The 25,830-nt window shown below is 36.3% G+C and overlaps 1 protein-coding gene across 2 annotated transcripts in view; it reads left to right on the top strand.

The window, feature by feature from the left end:
* The first annotated feature begins 9,569 nt into the window (after window positions 1-9,569).
* PGR (progesterone receptor) overlaps window positions 9,570-25,830 on the top strand; it is a 112,804-nt gene continuing 96,543 nt past the window's right edge. For both annotated transcript variants that reach the window (XM_040489704.1, XM_040489703.1), the window contains exons 1-2: window positions 9,570-11,600; window positions 12,844-12,995. In XM_040489704.1, coding sequence (XP_040345638.1) covers window positions 9,967-11,600; window positions 12,844-12,995 — 1,786 coding nt within the window. In that variant the 5' untranslated portion in view covers window positions 9,570-9,966. The remainder of the gene's footprint in view (window positions 11,601-12,843; window positions 12,996-25,830) is intronic.

The following is a 25,830-nucleotide window of genomic DNA, read 5'->3' as shown; positions in this document are numbered from 1 at the left end:
ATTGTAACTTTGATTTGTAGTTCCCTGCTGATGAGTGATGTTGATCATCTTTTCACTTGTCTATAAAACATCTGGATGTCTCCTTTGGAAAAATGTCTATTCATGTCTTCTGCCCATTTTTTAACTGGATAATTTTTTTTTGTGGGGGGTGTTGAGTTTGATTGTTCTTTATAGATTTTAGATTCGAACCCTTAATCAGATATGTCATTTGCAAATATCTTCTTCCATTCTGAAAACTGCCTTTTAGTTTTGTTGATTTTTTTTCCTTCACTGTCCAGAAGCTTTTTATTTTGAATAAGTCTCCATAGTTCACTTTTGGTTTTGTTCCCCTGGCCTCAGGGAACATATCTAGTGAGAAATTGCTACAGCCAGTATCAAAGAGATTAATGTCTGTGTTCTTCTCTGGGACTTTGACTGTTTCCTGTCTTACATTTAGGTCATTCATCCATTTTAAATTTATTTTTGTGTATGGTGTAAGAAAGTGGTCTAGTTTCATTCTTTAGCATCTTGCTGTCATTCCCAACACCATTTGTTGAAGAGACTGCCTTTTTTTTCCATTGGCTATTCTTTTTTGCTTTGCCAAAGGTTACTTGACCTTATAGTTATGGGTCCATTTCTGGGTTTTCTGTTTTATTGATCCAAGTGTCTGTTTTTGTGCCAGTACCATACTGCTTGATCTACAGCTTTGTAATATAACTTGAAGTTCGGAATTGTGATGCTTTTCTTTTTCAAGATTGCTTTAGCTATTCAGGGTCTCTCGTGGTTGCATACAAATTTTAGGATTGTTTGTTCTAGCTCTGTGAAAAATGCTGTTGGTATTTTGATAGGGATTGCATTGAATGTGTAGATTGCTTTGGGTAGCATAGACATATTAACAACATTTGTTCTTCCTTTTTTTAGAAGAAGAAAAACTTTATTTATAGATGTCAATGGTTTGCTTACAAAATCCTATATAATCCATAAAACAGGAACTAGCACTTGTAAGTAAATTTAGCAAAATTTCTGGATATAAAGTTGTTATGTAGTAATTAACTAATTTTATATACTAGCATGAAACAGTTGAAGAGTGAAATTTAAAAAAAAAAAAGGGCATAACAGATACAGTTAAAGTTCCCTGCCTTTATCAGCCCTCACTCAACTGAGTTCTGTCTTCTTGACAACCCTCTCAACCTTCTTCCCTTGCTCCAATAGGCGGCCACAACAGCCCATAAGAAATAAATAAGAAGTGATATATAAATACTTATCAGAATTAAAACAAATTCTGTAAAACACTTTGAGAATTAAATTTCTAATGACCTATAGGCAAAAATGAAAGACTTCAGAGAAAGGTATGGGGATTGAAAGAAATTTAGGGTTACTCTAGAGTGACCAAAGAATCACAAAGAATAGATGGATGAGAGAGTCAAAGAAAGGTCTTATTTTGGGGCACTGGGTGGCTCAGTGGGTTGAGCAACCGACTTTGACTTAGGTCATGATCTCGCAGTTCATAGGTTCAAGCCCTGCACTGGGTTCTGTGGTTACAGCTCAGAGCCTGAAGCCTGTTTCAGATTCTGTCTCCCTCTTTCTCTGCCCCTCCCCCACTTGTGCTCTGTCTCTCTGTCTCAAAAATAAACATTAAAAATTTTTTTTAAAAAGGTCTTATTTTATTTAACTCCAGACTGGCTCTTTGTCTTAAGAAGCAAAGAGTAAAGTTAAATATAAAGAGAACTGTATTAGCTATGATTATCATATTTTTGTTTGTTAATTGGTAAGAGGAAAACTGGAACTTTTTGAAATATTCATTTATTTAGCAGTCTAGAAAGAATATTTCTAGATAAATTAAAAGTTCACATATTGTAACTTTCAATGACAGAGTAGGTATAGGATAATTTTTGTTACAGGAAATTAATGTGTTCACTTTATTATTTTTTTTAATATTTATTTTTGAGAGAGAGAACAGGGAAGGGGCAGAGACAGAGAAAGACACAAAATCTGAAGCAAGCTCCAGGCTCTGAGCTGTCAGCACAGAGCCTGACATGGGGCCCAAACCCAGGAGCCAAGATCATGACACAAGCCAAAGTCAGATGCTTAACTGAGTGAGCCACACTGGCACCCTCACTTTATATTTAAATAAGTTACTTTGTTTCAGTCCATCACCATGTAAATTGTAGAGATTATTTTGATAATCAGTATAAACGAGGATTTTTCATCTATTCTTCCAATTAATGAGCATGGAATATTTTTCCATGCCTTTGTGTCATCTTCAATTTCTTTCATAAGTGTTCTCTGGTTTTCAGAGTACAGATCTCTTACCTCTTTGGCTAGATTTATTCCTAGGTATTTTATTATTTTTGGTGCAATTGTAAATGGGATCAATTCCTTGATTTCTCTTTCTGCTTCTTCATTATTGGTGTATAGAAATACAACAGATTTATGTATGTTGATTTTCTATCCTGCAACTTTACTGAATTTGTGTATTGGTTCTAGCAATTTTTTTCATGGAGTCTTTTGGGTTTTCTATATAGAGTATCATGTCACCTGCAAATAGTGAAAATTTGACTTCTTCCTTGCCAATTTTGATACCTTTTATTTCTTTATGTTGCCTGATTGCTGAGGCCAGGACTTGTTGAATAAAAGTAGTGAGAGAGAGTAGTGAGACTGTCTTGTTCCTAACCTTAGGGGAAAAGCTCTTAGTTTTTGCCCATTTAGGATGACTAGCTGTGGGTTTTTCATATATCACCTTTATTATGTTGTGGTATGCTCCCTCTATCCCTACTTAGTTGAGAACAGAACAATATTGGAGATTTAAAAATTCTAAACAAGTACTTAACAAATCAAATATAATATATTAAATGTTACATCATATTTAAGTAGATTTATTCCAGGAATACAAGGTTGGCTTAATATTAACTAATTCATGAAACTCATATTAACAAACTAAAAGAGAAACACCATATGATAACTTCAAAAGGTACAGAAATATTATTTGACAAAAACCCACATCTACTCCTAATAAACCTCTCAGCAAACTAGGAATAGAAGGGTACTTCCTCAATCTGATTAGGAGAACCTATGAAAAAATGTGCAGCTAACATCATACTTATTAATAAAAGATTGAATGTTTTCTCCTAAAGTCAGGGAACCACCAAGGACCCCTACTCTTATCATTCCAATTAAAAAATCAATTCTATTTATAATCACTAGAAATGTACAATATAAAACAAAAATTAGGCATAATTATAAGATGGCCTTCAAAATTTCTTCCCCACAGTATACATGATTTGTATAATTTCGTCTCCTTGAATGTGGATGAGACTGTCAAAATGATAGCAATATATTTTACTTCCATGATTATGTAACATTTATGGCAAAAGGAAATTTGCAGATGTAATTAAGATCCCAAATCAGATTATTTTGAATTAATCAAAATGAGGATTTCTGGGTTGGCCTGACCTAATTTGGCAGAAGCCCTTAAAAAGCGTGAGTAAATTTCTCCTGCTGACCTCAAAGACAGAAACATCCATGAGTTCAAAAGCTGCAAGGAACTGAATTCTGCCACCAACCTGAATAAACCTGGAAGAACACCCGGAGCCTCAGATGAGAATGCAGTCGTGGCTGATCCATAGATTGTAGCCATTAAGAGCCCTAAGCAGTGGATGCAACCAACATGCCCAATTTCCTGACCCATGGAAACGGATAATAACTGGGTGGTGTTTGAGCCACTAATTTTGTGGTGATTTATTTGTAAGCAAGAGAACACTTACACAGATACCATTTACAATAGTATCAAAACATATGAAATAATTGGAGATAAATATGACAAAATATGTGAAAGACCTATACAATGAAATCTTCAAAACATTGCTGAGAGAAATCAGGCCTACAGAAATAGTGATACATGTCTTCTTCACAGAAAGATGGAGAATTAATGTTGATGAGTCATCAATTCCTCTCCAAATTTATCTGTTTTGATTCATTCCCAATTATTATCAAAGCAGTCTTATTTTGAGAAATAAGCTGATTCTAAAATTTATATGAAATGCAAAAGATCTAGAATAACAAAATTTTTAATGAATAATAAAGTAGGAGCAGTAACACTTCAAGTACCAAAGAACTACTATACAGCTACAGCAATCAAGACACTATAATACTGACCTAAAGATTGCCAAATAGCACAGTGAAACAAAATGGAGAGTCCAGAAATAGACCCCTATATATATGAATAACATTTTCAACAATGGTGCAAAGGCAACTAAGAAAGCATATTCTTTTCAGCAAGTGGTGCTGGAACAACTGGATATCCATATTGAAAACAAATAAAAACTCTGATCTATACTTCATGCCATATTAAAAAGTAGCTTAAAATGATTCATAGATATAAATGTACACACAAAAACTATAAAAACTGAAGAATCACAAGAGTAGACTTTTGTGACCTTGGGTTTTTTGCAACATCATTTAAAGCATAATTCATAAAAGTATAAATTGATGAACTACACTTTACCAATTTTAAAAACATCTGCTCTTCAAAGTACAGTTAAGAGAACTTAAAGATAAGGCACAGACTAGGAGAAAATATTTTCAAATCACAGATATGACAGTGGACATGCATGAGAATTCATAAAGAACTCTCAAAACTCATAATACGGAAATTAATGCAATTTTTAAAAAAGCAAAGCATTTGAACAGACACACCAAAGAAGATACACAAATGGCAAATAAGTATGTGAAAGATGAGTAATATCATGTGATTAGGGAAATGCAATAAAGCCACAATGAGATGCCACCTATGTATCTATCAGAATGGCTAAAATTAAAAATACTGACCATACCAATTTTTGTCTAGGATAGGGAAGAATTAGGACTGTAATATATTTCTGGTTGGAATGTAACTATTCCTAGGTAACCATTCATTTCTAGGTGTATATATATATACCCAGGAGAAGGTAAAACATATATCCATACAAAGACTTGTGCACATATTTCATAGTAGTTTTATTTGTAATACCAAAACACTGGAAACAATCAAAATGTTCATCAACAGGTAAATGGATAAACAAAGTATGGTATATCCCCACAATGAATTACTACTCATCAATAAAAAGAATGAACTAATGATACATATCACAATATAGATGAGTCTTAAAATAATTATGCCGAGTAAAAGAGGGTAGATGAAAAAAAGCATATACTGCATTATACTAAATTCTAAGAAATAAAAATGAATGTAGAACACATTTGCATCTAGATCCTTCATTGCTAATATGACTTTCCAGTAAATTACTGATTCTAGGACTGGGGAGGAAATAGACAAGATGAGTCTGGAGCATCTTTTAATGACAGAAAGTAAGAAAGTGCTAACACACACACACACACACACACACACACACACACCACAACACAAACTCTTCCAATGCCCAAAGCTGGAACAACTTGAGCAACAAAATAAAATAGTATTGAATTATAACCCAAAGTATAAAATAAATATCCATGAGCTCATACTGATATAAATACAAGATTAAAGAAATTAGTAAATGGGGAAGAAGGGGGTAAATCTCCTATGCAGAAGATTTCCAAATAAATTATGTAGACACTCCACCCTAAAGAAGGAAGAACAGAACACCCTATTCCCCCATACTCCCTTAAGTGTGGGCTTCTCATAATGACTTCCCTCTAAAGTTCACAGCATGGAAAGAGGGAAAAAAGAGTAACTGTGCAATGGAGAAACCTGACAAATACTACTTCATCCAGTTGATTAAGGTTAACATTAAGAGTGTTAGGTCTGATTGACAGTATGTACGATGTGACCAATATGGTATTTTACTGCTGTGATTTTCCTCCTCAAAACCCATAAACCCAGTATAATCATGAGAACAACATAACATTCCAATAAAAGGGCATCCTGCAATATGCCTACCAGACTCCTTAGGACTGTTAACATCATCAAAATAGGGAAAGTCTCAGAAACTGTCATAACCAAGAGGAGCCTAAGGAGACATGACAGCAATGTAATATAGTGTCCTAGAAAAAAACCCTGGAAATAAAAGAACATTAGGTAGAAACTAAGGAAATCTGAATAAACTATGTGTGTTAGTTAATAGTAATGTATCAATATTCATCCCATAATTGCAACAAATATACCATATTAACATAAGATGTTAATTGGAGAAATTGTATACAAAGGATATAGGGGAACTCTGTATTATCTGCTTAATTTCTCTGTAAATCTAACACTGTTCTAAAAAGGTAAAGCTTTGGGGTGCCTGGGTGGCTCAATTGGTTGAGGGTGCAACTCTTGATTTCGTCTCAGGTCATGGTCCCAGCGTCGGGATCACACTGAGCATGGATTCTGCTTAAGATTCTCTCTCTCCCTCTGACCCACTCCCTCGCTCCCTCTCTAAAACAAACAAACAAATAAACAAACAAACAAACAAACAAACAAACAAACAGTAAAGGCTACCAGTAAAAAAACTGAAGGAGACAGTCCCAAAGCATATATGTAGGTGTATAATTTAACATGTTTAATAAATCAGATATGAATTAAAAAGAAAAACTAATGTATAGTGACAGAAAACAGGTAAATGGTTGCCTAGGGACAGGTGGGAAATGGCAGGGACAGGAGGAGATAAGAAAAGAGCAGTAGGAAAGGATTGAAAAGCGGTGTGAATAAACTTTTGGTGCAAAAGCGTATATTTATCATCTATCTTGTTTATGGAGATGGTGTCACAGATACGCAGATATGTCAAAACTTCATGAAACATACATTTTAAATATATGCAGCTTATTGTATGACAGCTATACCTTAATAAAGCTTTTCTTTTCAAAGTATAAACAAACTGACTTCCAAACTTGAATTCTCTTCCCCAAAAATAGTCTTCAAGAATATTTGGAGTTAGTCCTGTCACATCTGAATTTGATAGTAAATTTTGTTTCACTCAAAGATTCATATATTTGGGAAACCCATGCCAACAATGCTAATCACCCAGCATTAAATTCCATGGCGTCATGGTGATTTAGGCCATGCTGGGCTTCTTTATTACTGTTTTCCCACTTCAAAATTTTAAATCTTATAGAAACAAAGTAGTCAGTCTGGCTGGCTTGAGGGAATTTTTATAACCAATCAAAATCGAGCCAAATATAGTTTGTCATTTAAAATGAAACCCAGCACCAATTTTATGGCTATAGCAATATGAAAACCAAATTCCAAACCATCTGCTATTTAAAAATTACACCCCAAAGAAGGTTGCCATTTTGATTACCTGGGTTTAAATCTAACTAGGCTACTACTACCTTTATAATGTTGGGTTACTCTATGCCTCAGTTTTCTCAACTATGAAATGGAGATAATAGTATCCACTTTACATGATTGTTAAAGGATTAAATACATTAACACATGTAAAGGTCTTAGAAGGCTACCTGGCAGTTCTATACAGAGTGTACAAATTCTACAGATTCTATGGCATAAAATGTAAATGAAAATATATGTTGGCACAAAAACTTGTACACAAATGTTCATAGCGACATTATTCATAATAACTTAAAAGTGGAAACAACCCAATGTCCAACAAGTGATAAATGGATAAATAAAGTGTGGTACATCCACACAAATTAAATATTATTTGGAAAGGAATTTAAGTATTGATACATACTACAACATGGCTGAATTTTTAAAACATTATGCTAAGTTTAAGAAGCCAGGATAAAAACACCACATATAGTATGATTCCATTTATATGATATGAAATGTCCAGAAAAGGCAAATTCACAGCGAAGGAAAGTAGATTGTGACTGCTGGGAGATTTGTGGTGGGGAGAATGAGGTGTGATTACTAATGGGAATGAGGTTTATTTTGGGGGTAATGTAAATGTTCTAAAATTGATAGTGGTGATGGCTATTCAACTGAATATGCTTAAAAAACATGAGATAGTATGCTTTATAATGGGTGAAATATATGGTATGTAAATTATATCTCAATAAAGCATGTGAAGTGGTTTAAAATAGATTGAAAAGAGAAAAGCCTGAAAGCAACAATGAAAGTATTAATAATAATAAACTGGTTCACCTCTCTAGTCTCATTTTCTTCCATTCTCATATTTATTCTAAGATTAATCCATAATGGATGGCCTCCTGGCAGTTCCCATATTATGTCTTCCTATTTGATGTTCCATGAACATACTCTCTGTTTCCTGGAATTCACTTTACCCCTCCTCTACCTCCCTAACTCCTTTATATCCAAAATTTGTTAGAATAAGCTAATTGCTAGAACAACCAATTCCAAAATCCAGTGGCCTACAGGTTTCTCATTCATGTAGACCTGCCCCAGGTGATTTAGGGATCCAAGATCCCTAAATGGGTTTTGCCTCAGGTGATTCAGGGATCCAAGATCCCTAAATGGGTTTTGCCCCTCCTGGAGTCTTGGAGTCTTCCACTGTATTCTCTATATCTGAAAGAATCTGTGGGGCATCGGCACAGACAGGATATTGAGGAACTTTCCAAATGATTGATTCAGTTTTGAATATGGTATTTAGGATGACATCAAGATACCCAATGGTCATGGGTTCAGCAGATTGTTACTTTATAACTCTGTATCTCAAATATATTGCAATACTCTCCCCTTTGTCTACCATATCTTATGAAGTAAGAAGTGATCTACTTAAAAAATAAACCTCAAAGATAATTATTTTTAAGAATAAGTATGTTGAGGAACTCTATTGAAGAACTTATGATGTAGCCCAGAATATAAGAATATAAGAATATAAACTAAGGAAAACTTTCCTAAAATACTATTAGAAGTTGGAATGAATTCCTTAGGACAAATCAAACTATGGTACCCAACATCTAAACTTCCAGAACAGGTCAAAAGGTATTATCAATATCTTCCACTCCCAAATTTCTCTGCCACATTGAGGACTGTTTGAGAGAAGCAAGACACCTTGGATGTATTGAGAGAAATTTGAAAGTACTCGCTTTCACGGAAGTCGTGAGAGAGGATCTCTTTTGTATTATTTAGGATCATCCTTGATGCATTCACTCTAAAACATAATAAAGCCAAATATCTTCCTCGATGTTAAATCTTTACAAAACCGAAATCCTGAAAGAATCCATTCACTTTTCCAGTTAGATTGGGCATGATTCTTAATTGGTACTAAAACATCTAATATGTGTATAAAGTTCCATCCCACAGCACCTGCCATTCAGAGTGGAATCAGACTAGCGGTTGGGAATAACAACTCCAGAATTTCAGCTCAGGCCTGTAATTGGTGTAGGAGAGGCTTTGGGCGGGGCATCTCGATAGGGAGGAGACGTCATTAGAAACCTGTGGGGCCAGTCTACAGCTGTCACTACTCGAGTTAAGCTTTATAATATTTGAGTATTCGAAGTTCTGGAGCGTAAGCAACATTCTCAGTACGTACTAGTTTCACTTGGCATTTGAATGAAATAGGTAAACCAATGGCGTTTCGTCCTCCTAGACTGCGGAAAAATCAAGTAGTCCCAGGGTTTTAATGAGAAGGAAAGTAGGACGGCGTCAGGGATTGGGAGCTACAAGGCACGCACTGGGTTGAAGCCAGAGAAAAGGTCGGAAGATAGAGCTGCGCCTGTAATTGCTTTCGAAGCCGCAGCCACTCGAGTGCCGGACTTGTAAGTACTCTGCGCCTTCCATCCTCGGACTGAAGTCGGAGAACTCTCCCAGCTAGGCGACGAGATCCTGCACAACTACCTTCTTTTGCTCTCCCCACCAGACTAAGGGACAGAACAACTGCCACCCTTCCTCTGCCTACCAGATGGGGGGGCAAAAGCAGTAGCTGACCAGCACCGCCTCCTTCCGACCCGGGAGGTGGGGATCTCCCCACCCCGCCCCGCCGGGTCCAGCCAAATTCAACATTAATTTTCTCCTCCCGCTGCTCCTATATTCCCTACACCCCCACCTCCTTCCCCTATCCCTCCTCCTTACAAACAGGGGAGGAGATAAGGGGAGTCCAGGTCGTCATGACAGAGCTGAAGGCAAAGGAACCCCAGGCTCCCCACGTGGCGGGCGCCGCGCCCTCCTCCACACTGCTCGGAGCGCCTCTGCTGGGACTCCGGGACGCTGGCCCTTTCCAGGAGAGTCAGACCTCGAACTCCTCGCCTGTAGTCTCAGCTATACCTATCTCTCTGGACCCGTTGCTCTTCCCTAGGCCTTGCCAGGGACAAGACCCGGACCCGAAGACACAGGACCAGCAGCCGCTGTCAGACGTGGAGGGGGCGTATCCCAGAGTTGAAGCCACAAGCAGTGCAGGAGCTGGCAGCTCTAGACCCCCAGAAAAGGACAGAGGGCTGCTGCACAGTGTCTTGGACACTTTACTGGAGCCTTCAGCTTCCGGGCAGACCCACGCCAGCTCTCCTGCCTGTGAGGCCGCCAGCCCTTGGTGCCTGTTTGGCTCTGAGCTTCCTGAAGACCCCCGGGTTGCCCCCACCACCCAGGGGGGGTTGTCTTCGCTCATGAGCCGGCCAGAGGGCAAGGCTAGCGACAGCTCCGGAACGGCAACTGCCCACAAAGTGCTGCCCAGGGGTCTGTCACCGCCCCGACAGCTGCTGCCCCTGACCTCTGGGAGCCACCATTGGTCTGGGGCCTCAGTGAAACCAGCTCCGCAGCCTGCTGTGGTAGACGTAGAGCAGGAGGATGGCTTGGAGTCCGAAGGCTCCGTGGGTCCACTTCTGAAGGGCAAATCCCGGCCTCTGGGAGGCACGGCAGCTGGAGGAGGAGCTGCAGCCACCGCTCCTGGGGTGGCCGCAGGAAGCGTCACCCTGGTCCCCAAAGAAGATTCCCGTTTCTTGGCGCCCAAGGTCGCCCTGGCGGAGCAGGACGCGCCAGCGGCGCCCGGGTGCTCCCCGCTGGCCACCACGATGATGGATTTTATCCACGTGCCCATTCTGCCCCTCAACTCGGCCTTCCTGGCCGCCCGCACCCGTCAACTGCTGGAAGGGGAGAATTATGACGGCGGGGCCGCGGTTGTCAGCGCCTTTGCCCCGCCGCGGGGCTCACCCTCGGCTTCTTCCACCCAGGTCGCTGCTGGCGACTTCTCCGACTGTGCGTACCCGCCCGACGCCGAGCCCAAGGATGATGCGTTCCCGCTCTACGGCGACTTCCAGCCGCCAGCCCTGAAGATCAAGGAGGAGGAGGAAGGCACCGAAGCCGCTGCCCGCTCCCCGCGGCCGTACCTGGTGGCGGGTCCCAACCCCGCAGTCTTTCCGGATTTGCCGCTGGCGCTGCCGCCGCTCCCTCCGCGAGCGCCGTCGTCCAGACCCGGGGAGGCCGCGGGGGCGTCTGCCGCACCCGCCAGTGCCACAGTCTCGTCCACGTCCTCGTCTGGGTCGACCCTGGAGTGCATCCTGTACAAAGCGGAGGGCGCGCCGCCCCAGCAAGGCCCGTTTGCTCCGCCGCCTTGCAAGGCGCCGGGCGCAGGCGCCTGCATGCTGCCGCGGGACGGTGCCTCCACCTCAGCTTCTGTTGCTTCCGCCGGGGCGGCCCCTGCGCTCTACCCGCAGCTCAGTCTCAACGGGCTCCCGCAGCTCGGCTACCAGGCCGCAGTGCTCAAAGAGGGCCTGCCGCAGGTCTACCAGCCCTATCTCAACTACCTGAGGTGAGGGTCGCGGGCGGGGCGCGGAGTGCCGTACGCATCCCGCGAGTAGCAGCCCGGCGCCTTCGTCGCCGCTCGCTCCAGGTCCCAGGGTCCTGCTCACCCAAGTGGCCGCAAGGGGGTGGGTGGCCGGGGCGGGGCACAAGGGTAGTTTGGTTTCCTTTTTCTTCCCTCCTCTCCTCACTATTTTGGGGACACAAGGGGGGCGCATAATATGCCGTTTTTGGAGCGTGCCTCCTCGAAAATATCTTCTGAATTTTACAAATCTGCGAGATTTCGAGGCGAGATCAACCCTAATTTAAAATGTGCAGCGTCACTATAGGTGCGCAGTAATCCAGTGGAGCCGGGGGGAGGGGGGGGGAGGGGAAGCGGCGAGTTGGGGGCTTTACAAAATGGTTCTTTTCTTTGAAGGATGTTTACTGGGAATGTCTTTAGTAGAGACTTTAAGGCACAATTCCTCCGGGAGGGGTGGTACTTAATGTATGGTAGCTAGCCAGAACCGAAAGCAGAACCTGACGGGTTTTGGACCTTCAATGGCTGTATTATCATACAAATTTCAAGACTCCAGTTATGTGTAATATAGTTACATTATGGATTTAAACATCAATCTCTCCAGTGCACTGTATTCTAATATTGTTTCGGATTCGCTACAACTTTTTTCACACAGGTTTTCAAAAACATTTCAATTTACATACCGAAGGAGTGGGATTTTAAAATCCCATAATGTTCGGTTTAGACTCTTCTGTGTTGTGAAAGGTAAAACAGTGTCAGTATATTGAACAATTCTTTAAAATGGCAAACACATACTCGTTTAAGTAAACAGCCATTACGGGGTGTTTTAAAAACTGAAAACAAAAGCAGTGTTGAGTACGATTGAACTAAAACAAAAACACGTTTACTGTTACGATGTGCACAGGAAGGGCATAACATTTCATTTGTCAAAGAATAAGTTGATTATTCTATATAAGGAGTTTTGTAGAAAGATTTAAAAAAATGGACCTTAGCTTTTCTGAACATTAAATTATATATTATTCTTTTAAGTTGGTGCTGCTGATGAATGACTAATAATTTACAAATGCGATGGATCCTGTAAAGGTACACCTAGTTTGCATGCCTTTCAAGGGTGTGTATACATATGGTGCTATATTAAAATCCTCTTTCACTCTGTCAATTTTCTTAAGAAAACTTTAATATTAGACAGTGGTGCACCCAAAAATAAATGGAGTACTTTGTTTTGCATTTCAAGGCCCGATTCAGATGCCAACCAGAGCCCACAGTACAGCTTCGAGTCCTTACCTCAGAAGATTTGCTTAATCTGTGGGGATGAAGCATCAGGCTGTCATTATGGCGTCCTCACCTGTGGGAGCTGTAAGGTCTTCTTTAAAAGGGCAATGGAAGGTAGGCTCTTTATTTTTGGTTTAATTGTAGACCAAGATTTATTAGATTGTAAATCTGATATTTTTTATATTTTAATTGTCCCTTCTAAGAAATGGTGATATTTCCATATAATTTAAAATATATGACTGTGTTTTAACAGTATGTTTTTATTTATAATACTCAAAATTGAATGTGGTTTGAACATTCCATACTCTTGACTAATGCTTTTGATATTAGACTCAAGTTATACTAATCTTGGGGACAGTGCTGCTATTGTTCATTACCCATTTAGCTTTAAAGAAATAGCTTGGCTGTAATTGTATTTTCATATTTCTATTATATATTATATGAAATATGTACTAAGCTTAAAATTTTGATCAAAAGAAAAATGGTAAAAATCATCAAAATTATGTATATGTACTATGTGTATTTGTATATATATATAATGCAGTTACAAATTTTCTACATGATTTTGTCTTTTCTCTACATGCATATTTATTAATACTTATATAATGGTAATTCTAAACAAATTTTTAAAAATTCTCATTTTGTTTGGTATATCTTTATAAATAAGTATATAAGGGGATAGGAGTAAACAGTTTAAAGCAAAAGAAAATTGTGGACATCGAAGTAACAATTTCTGTTACTTTGCAACAAGACTTTCATGTTTTTAAAATTGTCTAAATTACATATTTATCTAATGATTTTGGATTTGAGCTCTAATAGAAAATATTTTTAAATTTCTCTATCAACACTAAATTCTAAGCAAATACATTTCTATTTGAAGATAAAAATACACTTAAAGATCATTTCACATTTAAATTCTAACAATCAGTATATATTATAAGGAGCCGAAATGAGTTTAAAGTTCCCTCTGGAGTGCTGAGATCACACCTAGACAAGGAACCAAAGATCTGAATGCTTGCTTTTTTGCTTCCTGTTTGTGAGTTTTCTGATTTCAAGAGTTTTCTACTTATAAATAGGAAAGGAGGGAATGGGAAATTTTTACCTTAAGGGAACTTTCAAAGGAGTTTGATATGTATATTTAAAATGCACCAAGAGAATAAAATCTAAAAGGCATTTTAAATTCACTATTTTTGTAGATGCCTAACAGATGATTCTTTACAACTATTAAGCCTTTTTTGATAAAAATGATTCCCAACTATTTATTAGTAGTATTTGCAATAATTCTACTTAAATTAATTGTTCTTAAAGAATATTTGCTTTGTATATATCTAGAATATGATTTTTTTTCCACAAAAGATGAATGTATTTAACTGTTACTGAACATATGTATTCAGCTTCAGGGGGTTTTAATTGCATTTTAAATTAATTGAAGCACTGTGTGAAAAGAGGCTACATGAGAAAATGGACACAACTGAGAGTGGCCTTAAGTTTCCTTTGGACATTATTTAGTCATAGTTACAAGTTGAATTTCTTTGTATGAATGAGTTGATTCTCCAGTGCATAATTGGAGTTACTACTCTCATCGGACTTTGGTTAATTTCTTGAATGCTTCTTTCAACATTAATATGATTTCCTTCATTCTTACTGTCTCCTTAGAGTAGTCTAATTTTGTAAGTGAATGACTCCCATAGAATCCCCTGAAGACCAGTTTTTTCTAGCCCAGCTCCATCTCTTTATAGATAAGCAGGTCCCAAAGACATAAATTTCAGTTTCCAAGAATCGTACAACTAGTTAGTAACTAATTGTTGGTTACCATAGGTTAGATACTCTTTCATTGCAGTGCTTATAAATCAGAGATGGTGTGCACAAGAAGGTATATGACAAATGTTACTTAATTTTCAGAAGTTACTTCAGAATGTGCATATAGAACCAAAAGCACCCTAACTTAAATACAAATTCTTTTATAATATTATAATAGCATCTAAAACCACATAAAATGTCTTTCCAGATTTACTCTTAGAAAGCATTTGTTGAACAACTATTATTGACATGGTCCTCTTTTAGTCCTGAGTAGTAAAAATGAAGCACCTTTATTTGGCAATGTTTATGAAAAAAACTCAAGGTATATGTTTATAAATCATTCACGAAACTAGAACAAGATTACAAAACTATATGAGTAAGTTCATTCAGCAGTTATTTTATACCTCTTATATTTAGATCTGTGCTTTAGATATTCTTCCCCTGACTTCACTTCTCCCTGCCTTACATATAAAATGAAGATAACAGTAGCTACTCCTCAATGTTGTTATGAAGATTAAATGGGTATATACATGCAAAGTATTGAAATAAATGTGTAGCATATTGTCAGTTTCAATTGGACTACAGCTTCTGTAGTCAAGAAGTTTATAATAGAGTTTAAGAGGTAACATATATGCATGTAAGTCCTTTTTGCATGTAAAATAGAGATTGACTAAATGCGCAGATAAGCAAATCTGTAAAATGGTTAAGATTTGTGTGGTTTGTGAGTTGGTGTGTTTGGTCAGGGGGAAGTTAGTTGTAGGATGGAATGTACATGTTGTATAATGATGGGAGAAGATTTAATGGAAAATATGAACTTCATTTGATTATTAAAGGACAAGTAAGATTATTGATCTCTGGACATTGAGTAGTGCTTTTAAGTGTGTATGTTCAAAGAGGAGTAAAGAGATTAAGATTAGACTGAGTAAGACTTGAAGAGTTATATGAGGAAATCATTAAAATTAAAGGATGGGAAGTTTAAGTGCTGGTGTTTGGATGAATTTGGAGAAAATCAGTGGTGTAAGGCAAGATAATAGAAGTTTCTGGGAATTTTCATAAGTAAAAAGATGAGTAAAAGGATTTAATAATTGTAGAGGTATAGCCAATGTGAAATCTTAAAGTAGGGCTGTGTGATCAGCTAGTTCAAGGTAGACTATGTGTGGATGCCAGTATGTCCAGAAGTTGAAAGTCAGTGGTCAAAAAATAGATATTGTTACCAGGAATAATAATGATAACAGCATTTTAGAGCGCTTTCTATGCAGCAGTGACTATTTAAGTGTTTTATGGGTGTTTTAATTCATTTAATCCTTATAATATACATATTATTTATTATTTTTAGTTTCCAAACAGGTAACTAAACCCCAAAGGTGTTAAATTGCCTTAATCACAATTAGGAATTCAAACCCAGAACTCAGGATACAAACCCAAGTAGTGTGACTCCAGAATCTGTGCTCTCTACCAACTACACTACATTTCTCTTAATAGGAAATTCTGTTTAAATTTCAAAGAAAAACAATAGAGCATTGTAAGAAAAAATGTGAGCCAAATGATAAAACATCTAGGAAGGTAAAAGTGGAAGTAAAGGAGATTGCAAGATGAAGGGTGATTAAAAGTGTGTGATATATATGGATGGATGATACTAATTTCACCAAGAACCAGTTTCCCTACCTCTCTTCCAAGTCGGGAGCGAGAGACAATAAAGCCTGTAAAGAAATCACCCGGGAAAACTGGGTTTCTCTTGGTATAAGATAGAAGAGAGAAGAGGCAGGGAAAAAAAATCACTTAGGAAGTGGGTACACAGGGATCTGAAGAGATGACCTCTCTTACCCTAAGAAAATGAATTAGCCAAAAGCAATTGGTTGAATAGCTCATTGCATTCCTTTACTAAAGGTTGGAATGGACCAGAAAGTTGTCGGGAATTGCTCTAATACCTTTCAAGGAGATGAAGTCATAATGACCCACCAGTTCTATAAATGCAGGTCTGTGATTTTGTATTAAGAAGGAAAAGATAATTTTTCATTGGCTTACCTCTGTATGTACTGTGACTAACTCAGTGTTAGGAATACATTAGATATTCAGTAAATTTTGTTCTAAATGAACCAGTCATCATAACTGATGATGCCAGCCTCTTATTCTTTGGATACTTTTTACTGTGACATTATTTGTAGTGAATAAATTTGATGTAATATGGGTAAACAAATATTGTAATACAGTAAAATACTATTTAGAAGACAATAGTTACGTAGATAATGGTGGATTTTTAGTTGTACTACATTATTAGCCTGATTTTTATTCTAGTTATATTGAGGTATAATTGACAAATAAAATTGTAAGATATTTAAAGTGTACAGTATGATGATTTAATATATATGGTGAAAAGATTCTCCCTGTCAAGTTAAGGAACACTTCCATCCCCTCACATATATATTTTTTTCTTTTTGGCAAGAACATTTAAGTTATACTCTCTTAGCAAATTTTGATTATATAATACAATGTTCTCAACTAGTCACCATGTTACACATTACATCCTCAGACTTTATTCATCTTTAACGTTTGTATGCTTTTACCAACCTCTCCCTACTTCCATTTCCCAGCCCCTGGCAACCATTTTTCTACTTTCTATGAATTTGATTTTTTTTATTCCATGTGTAAATGATACCATGTGGCATTTGTCTTTCTCTCTCTGGTTATTTCATGCATAATGTCCTCAAGATTTAACTATTTATTTTGTTCATGTATTAATAACCAAATACTTATTGAGCACCTGCCATATGCCAGGCACTATGCTAGGTGCTAGCTGAAAAAATAGTAAAACAGGGCAGACCTGGGTCGCTGCAGCCCTCGTGGTTTGTACTGTAGTGGAGGCAGGAAACATTCTACCAATTAGCATTTATATAATGAATTATAGATGTACTGAGTTGAATAGTTTAAGCAATATCTGGAAAACTAGAGAATTGACCCCTCTGTCAGAAGCTGGAGATGATGGAAAATGCCTTTTAGATTTGGAGAGACACCATCAGACCACAGAGGAAACTGAACAGAAATGAAATATTTTTATAACTAATGCATTTCTTTCGAAAGTTGAATATAATTGGTATCAGAGACTAAAAATGAAACTGATTTGGTGATACATTCTCTCTGCTATGGCTTTCAAAAGAGAAATAACACTCAAATTCATTTAAAGATTTTATTATTTTTAAGAGAAAAATCAAGAGGGAGGTACATAGATTTTCCATATACTTCTTCCCCTGGCATAACCTCCCCTATTACTGACATCATCCACTAGAGAGGAACATTTGGTACAATTGATGAACCTACATAGACATATCATAATCACCCCAAATCCATAGTTTGCAGTAGGGTTTGCTTTTGATATTGTACCTGTGGGTTTGGATAAATGTACCATAAAATATGTCCATAATTATGGTATCATACAAAGTAGTTTCACTGCCCTAAAAATTCTGTGTTCCATTTACTCATTCTCTGCCCCCTTATCCTTGGAAACCACTGATCTTTTTATTGTCTCTATAGTTTTGCCTTTTCCAGAATGCCATACAGTTTCACTTACTGATATGCATGTGTTTCCTCCATGTCTTTTCATGGCTTGATATCTCATTTCCTTTTAGTGCTGAATAATATTCCATTGTCTAGATGTAGCACAGTTTATCCATTCACCTGCTGAAGGGTATTTTGGTTGCTTCCAAGTTTGGGAAATTATGAAGAAAACTATTGTAATGATCCATGAGTAGGTTTTTGTATGGACATATGTTTTTTATTTCTTTGGGTAAACACCAAGCAGTGCAATTGCTACATTGTATGGATGTTTAGTTTTATAAGAGACCTCCAAACTGTCTTCTAAAATGGCTATGCTATTTTGCATTCCCATCAGCAATGAATAAAAATTCTTGCTGCTCTCCATCTTTGCTAGCATTTGGTATTGTCTATGTTCTGGATTTTAGCCATTCTAATAGGTGTATAGTGGTATCTCATTGTTTTAATTTGCATTTCCCTGATGACATATGATGTGTAGCATGTTTTCATATGCTTATTTGTCATCCATGTATCCTTGGTGAGATGCCTTTTAAGGTTCTTGGCTTGTTTTTTAATTATCTTATTTTCTTATTGTTGAGCCTCAACAGCTCTTGTATGTTTTGGACAATAGTTCTTTATTAGATGTGTCTTTTGCAGATATTTCCTCCTACTCTGTCTTTTTACTCTATTGGAAATATCTTTTGCATAGCAGAAAATTTTGCTTTTAATGAAATCCAGTTTCTCAGTTCTTTCTTTTATGGATCATGACTTTAATGTTGTATCTAAAGAGTCATTACCAAATTCAAGGTCATCTAGATTTGCTCCTATGTTATCTTTTAGGACTTTTATAATTTTGTGTTTTACATTTAGGTCCGTGATCTGTTTTGAATTAATTTTTATGAAGAGTGTAAGGTCTGTGTCTAATTTAACTTTTTTTCCATGTAGATGCTCAGTTGTTCCACACTATTTGTTGAAGAGATAGTTTTGTTCCACTGCAACGCCTTTATTATTATGTCAGATATCAGTTGACTATATTTATTTGGGTCTATTTCTAGGTTTTCTGTTCTGTTACATTGATCTATTTGTCTGTTCTTTCACCAATACCACTTTTCACCACTGTTTTGATTACTGTATATTTATAGTAAGTCTTGAAGTCAGGTAGTGTCAATCCTCCAACTTCAATAATGTGTTGATAGTCTGTCTGGGTCTTTGACCTCTGCTTATTAACTATAAATCAGTTTGTCAGTAACCATGAAGTAATTTTCTGGGGTTGTAGTGAGATTGCATTGAATCTGTAGATCATAGTGGGAAGACCTTACATGTTGACAATATTGAATCTTCCTATCCATGAACATTCCTTTATTTACTTCTTTTATTTAATTAATGTGAGTTTTGCGATTTTCCTCCTATAGGTCTTGTACATATTTGGTTACATTTATGTTGAGTACTTCATTTTTGGGTGCTAATGTAAATGACATTGTGTTTTAAATTACAAATGCCACTTGTTCATTGCTAGATTTAAGAAAATGACATTTATATATTAGCCTTGCATCCTGCCACTTTCCTATAGGTGCTTATTAGTTCTAGGAGTTGTTTTGTCAGGTTTTTTACACATTTATTTTCCACATAATAAGATCATGTCACCTGCAAACAAAGACAGTTTTATTTCTTTCTTCCTAATGAGTATACCTTTTATTTCCTCTTTTTGTCTTATTGCATTAGTAGGACTTCCACTACAGTGTTGAAGATGAGTGGTGAGAGGAGATACCCTTGTTTTGTTCCTAGTCTAATGGGAAAGCTTCTAGTTTCTTACTAGTAAGTAGGACATCATTTGTAGGGTTTTTTGTAGATATTTTTTACAAAGTTGAGGACATTCACTTCTATTGCTATTTCATGAATGAGTGCTGGATCTTTTCAAGTGCTTTTTCTGCATCTATTGATATGATCATGTGATATTGTCTTTTTAGTTTGTTGATGTGATGGAATACATTAATTTTCAAATGTTGAACCATTCTTACATACCTAGGATAAATCCCATTTAGTCGTGTTGTAGACTTCTTATTAAATTTTTTTAATTCAGTTTGCTAAGGTTTTTCTTGAGGATTTTTGCATCTATGTTCATGAGAGATATCAGTCTGTAGTTTTTTGGTACTGTCTTTGGTTTTATATTAGCATAATACTTGCTCATAGATTGAGTTAGGAAGCATTCCCTCATTTTCTAAGAGATAGTGGTGAATTGGGATAATCTCTTCCTTAAATGTTTGGCAGAATTTATCAGTGAACTCCTTTGGGCATGGTGCTTCCTGTTTTGGAAAGTTATTAATTGCTGATTCAATTTCATTAATAGATATAGGCCTGTTCAGATTGTCTATTTCTTCTTGTGTGAGTTTTGGCAGATTGTGTATCTCAAGACATTGGTCCATTTCATTTAGGTTCCTTTCATTTAGATTTGTGGGCATAGAGTTGTTCATAGTATTCCTTTATTATCTGTTTAATGTATATAGGATCTATAGTGATATCCCCCTCTTTCATTTTTGATATTAGTAATTTGTGTTCTCTCTTCTTAATTAGGTTTGTTAGAGGCTTATACTGATTTTATTGATCTTTTCAAAGAACTAGCTTTGGTTGTTTTTTTCTTTACTGATTTGCTGTTTCTAGTTTCATTGATTTCTGACCTAATTTTTATTTCTTTTTTTTTCTTTAAATGGATTACTTTGCTCTTCTTCTAGTTTGCTAAGGAGAAAGCTTTGATGATTGTAAATTTTGGATCTTCTTTTCTAAAATATCTAGTTAATGCTATAAATTTCCCTATGAGCACTGCTTTTGCTATGTGTATGCACAGATTTTGGTAATTTGTGCTTTCATTTTTACTTCAGAATACTTTTAAATTGCTCAAGATTTTTTTTTTCTTTGAATCATGTGATAATTAAAAGTATGTTGTAAAATCTACATGTGTTTTTTAATTTTCAGGTGTGTTCTTTTGAAGGCTTAATCCCATTGTGGTCTAAGAGCAGACATTTTATAATTTCCATTTTTCTATTCTTCAGATTTGTTAAGGTGTGTTTTATTTTGATGAATGTTCGTAGTGAGCTTGAGAATGTGCATTCTGCTGCTGCTGAATGAAATAGCCTATAGATGTCAATTATAACCAGTTGAATGATGTTGTTGAGTTTAACTGGGTCCTCATTAATTTTTTTTTCTGGTAGATCTGTCCATTTCTGTTAGAGAGGTGTTGAGGTGTCCAACTATAGTAGTGGATTCATCTCTTTCTCCTTGTAGTTCTATCAGCTTTTGCCATACAAAAAATTAATGCTCAACTGGTAGATGCATGCACATTAATTAATGATTGTTATGTCTTCTTGGAAAATCAACTCCTTTATCATTATGTTATATACCTCTTTACCCCCAATAAGTTTCCTTGTTTTGAAGTCTACTCTAATTATACGTTCAAATTTTCATTGGCCAACTCATGAATTATTTTCCCTGTCTTTAGAGCTCTATAGTGCTTTCTCTATATTTTGTAGTCCATAAAATTATCCAACAGTCGCTTCCACCATAATTTCTTTGATTAAAATTTGGGCTCTTGGGGTACTGGGTGGCTCAATTGGTTAAGTGTAGGACTCTTGATTTCAGCTCAGGTCATGATCTCCCTGTTCATGATATCCAGCTTCTTATTGTGCTTTGTGCTGACAGTGCAGAGCATGCTTAGGATTCCCTCTCTCTCTCTCTCTCTCTCTCTCTCACCCACCCTCTCAACCTCTCTGTCTCTCTTCCATTCATGTGCGTGCATGTTCTCTCTCTTTTAAAATAAATAAAATGAATAAACTTAAAGTGTTTTTTTTAATTGGGGCTCTTGAGAAGGTAATTTACCAATAATCTTATTTAATTTTCTCTCTGGTGCAGTCTACCCTGTGACAGTTTTTCTGTTATCTTAAAAATAAACATATAGTAATGCAATGGATTGGGCTTTTTTTTTTTTTTTTTTTTTTTTGTAAGAGAAAGAGAGCATGTGCATGTGCAAATGGGGAGGGGTGGAGGCAGGGGGTGGGGAGAGAGAAAGAGAGAAAGAAGGAGAGAGAATCCCAAGTAGGCTCCACGCTCGGTGCAGAGCCCAATGTGGGGCTTGATCCTGCAAGAATCTGAAGGCAAGGCATTGGTATTAAGACCTACCTGTTAATGCTAACAGCTAGTGCTTCTGCTTCAGCCTTTGAGATATTATACCTTAATTAGTCAAGTAACACAATAATACATTCTCCTTTAAAAAGGTAAAGTATTACCAGTAAGGCTTAAGTCCTCTTTGATCAATACTTCTAATGCCCTTCCCTACCATTATTCCCTACCTCTATCTTAGTTTTTAATGTGTGTATGATATGTTCATATATAAATGATATCCTATATATATATAATTTGTGTATTATCCTTCATCATGTTTTCATGCAACAGTGACTTGAAGCTCTGTATATTTATTTATAGTCCTAGCTTGTTCTTTTAACTATTGTATAATAGTTCATAGTATAAAAATCCTTTTATTAAGGCATCACTATCACACCGTTACTTGAGTAAACTTTTTTGTGTCTTCTTGAGTACATGCTTTGTTCCTCTTTCTAGAACATAATTATTTTGATACAGCTCTAAATGAACTATATGATTAGCTTCCTTCATGCTGCTAAAGTGGTTTAAGCCATTAATTTTTTTTACATACTACATTTAAAAGTTGCTTATGCTAGAACTAGAAAGATGAAAGTGTACATAGTCCCTATCTTTGACATGTACAAAGCCATAAAGAAGAAGAAAAACAAAACAAAAAAACCTTCTGTACAATTAGTGAACACGAGAATAATACTTTGACATGAATTATGCCAAAGCCATGGTGACACACCATAGTATTCAATTAGACAAATTGAGAAGAATTGCATTTTGTTCCACTAACATATCCTGATGTTGTGTAAGAGGCTTATTCATTTATACTTAACTACGCTTGAGCATCATGTAATCCTTCTAAGAGTCTATCAGGTGGAGACATCACAGATGAGTAGCTCACTACAAGGTATAAGGGTCAAGATTCAAACCCAGGACATCTGACTCCAACTTCTGTGTTTGTGTGCCTCTCTGCTATTTCTCCACAATGTTTTGTATTTGAATAAATATTAATTGCTTTATAATTTTTCAGAAAAAAAATGATCTCTTCCAGAGGATTGGTTTTCAAATTGTGCTCCTTAACTCGGTCCCATTCCTTTTTCAAACTAGAACAACTCTGCTTTTGTCTGTTTATTTGCTTTATTCTTCCACTTAAGATTTTATTTGAACAAAGGATTTTCTGCCAACTTTTTCTTTTACATACCATTTCATCATGACAGGAAACCCTTAGGCCTCGAACAAATGTTTATTCAGGTTACTTGAATGAATCCTAAACGGTTCCTTGACTTTATCTGCTGATGCCTTTTTTGACATCTCTGCAAAGGTAGGGTGAATGTTTGGTCAAGATTTCAAATCCAACTATTTAATATTTGAACAGAATATCAACGTTATCATCTGAAAATCACATATGAGTTATAGAGCTCTGTCTTTATCAGCAAAACAAAGTAACTCCAGGGAATCTTTTATCAATCACTTTTTTAAAGGACAGATTGAAATAATTGATACTTAAGACAGTGACTCTAATGATTTACTTCCCTGGATTTTTAAACTTTATCTTCATTTAGAATATTCGAAAGCCACATACTCTATAGATCTTCCATATCTGCCTAATTTGTATAAGGGTAGATAAACACAATATCCTTCTTATTGCTGAATGACCCTCATATAATAAACTACATAGTGCATAATTCACATAATTTATCAGCCTATTGTGTTTTCCTTTTTATGTTAACTCCTACAAAGTAAAGAAGTAAATTTTCATGCTCAATTTTTTTAATGTAATAAACTTAGGTGTTTGGTTCTCTACTGCTGCTACAGCCTTTTGTGTTATGTACTTTATATAAAATTTTAATAAATTATAATGTTTTTGAAGCATAATACTCAATCGTATCATTTCTTCGAAAAAAGTAATTTCAATGTTATTTTCTCTTCTGTGATAAAGTGATTTATGAGATTGAATAAACAAGTGGTAAGTATGGACCAAGACTGAATTCCTTTGAAAATGTCTTAAGAGCAGTCACTCCAGAAAAGCACATGAAAATGTTATATATAATTATAAGGTATTCTCGGATCCTGGACCATGTCCCATGCTTTAGCTAAGTTGTACTTGTGCTCATTCCATTCTTTCTGTTTAGAACAGCCATTATTACAACTCTTTATGTTAAAATCATGTATTCTCAACAGTCCATCTAACATGCTCCGTTCCCCACAAAAACATTATTATTTTTTTTTTTGGTCTCCCTAATTAATATGATTTTTTTTTACCCTCAAGATCCAAACCACATTTAGTTTATTACCTATGTTGTATTTATGGTTATTTATCTTCTGTAATCTTCTACAGAACCCAACATGGTAGTAAATGTACAGGAAGGACAAATAACAATAATTGTTCCCTAAATATTTATTGTAATTTTCAGGGCTGCTACATTGCAAAACTACAGCAGCATCATGTTCAGTATAATCAATAAGTTTATTTCTTAATACATGTCCAGAATCTCTAAGCTAAATCTTTTGGGCTAGATATGTTTCAGAATTCAGAATTGTATAGATTTTTAAAAAATTATCTAGAACAAAACTTCATAATGAAACACATTAATATTTATGCAGCAAAATGTATGAATGAAGCCTATAAAATGTGAGTTTGGGCCAGGTTCAGCTAGCAAATGAAGTCAGGTCAAATAAAGTACCATTGACAAATAACTACAGCAAAACTTTTGTTAGCATGTCTTTGTATATTGAAATTGTGAATGAGTAATTGTGATGAGCACTGGTGTTGTATATAAGCGATGAATTTACTCCCGAAGCCAAGAGCACACTGTATACACTGTATGTTAGCTATGTTGACAACAAATTGTATTTTTAAAAAAAGATGTTTAGCAGAAGGACACTTCATCTGCCTTTTCAAGCAGAAAGTGATGTTAGAAAAGCAATGTAACTCCCTTTTGCAAGACATCCCTTTGTGATGTAAAGAGCATTTTGAAAAACAGTTATGTGCAGATAATTGTTGTTATTTGATTTTGTTGTGCAGGCATTATAAATACATTACAAGTAAAAAATTTTACAACTACATACTTAAACACTTGGAAATAGAATTTTCTAATTTAAAAAATCTAGAGGGTTTCAATGGGTAGGTTCTAAATATGTTTAATAATAAGAGTGGTATTTATGTAACATTTATTACATGCTGGGAACTTGGCTCTATGTATTACATGAGCACAAAAAGGTTAAATCACTTGCACAGGTAAATAGCAAATAGAGCAGAGAATGGAACCCAGTGAACTTTCTCTCTTATCCATTACATCTTATCCATTATCTATTGTCTCTTTGTCCTAATTATTTGTAATGAAAACTGATTTACTTCAGGGAGGGCAGAAATTTTCTAGCTGAATTTCAGAGGAAAATAAACTTTGCATAATTAATAGGTGGGATTGAAAAAATGAGTATAATCACTAAATATTCAGCCCTGCAAATAGTCCCATTCACT

The sequence above is a fragment of the Herpailurus yagouaroundi genome, unplaced genomic scaffold (assembly GCF_014898765.1).
Source record: "Herpailurus yagouaroundi ecotype Mexico unplaced genomic scaffold, PumYag 180, whole genome shotgun sequence".
In the NCBI taxonomy this organism is placed as follows: domain Eukaryota; kingdom Metazoa; phylum Chordata; class Mammalia; order Carnivora; family Felidae; genus Herpailurus; species Herpailurus yagouaroundi.
The sequence above is the reverse complement of the archived record's forward strand: the minus strand, read 5'-3'. Positions and strand labels throughout refer to the sequence as shown.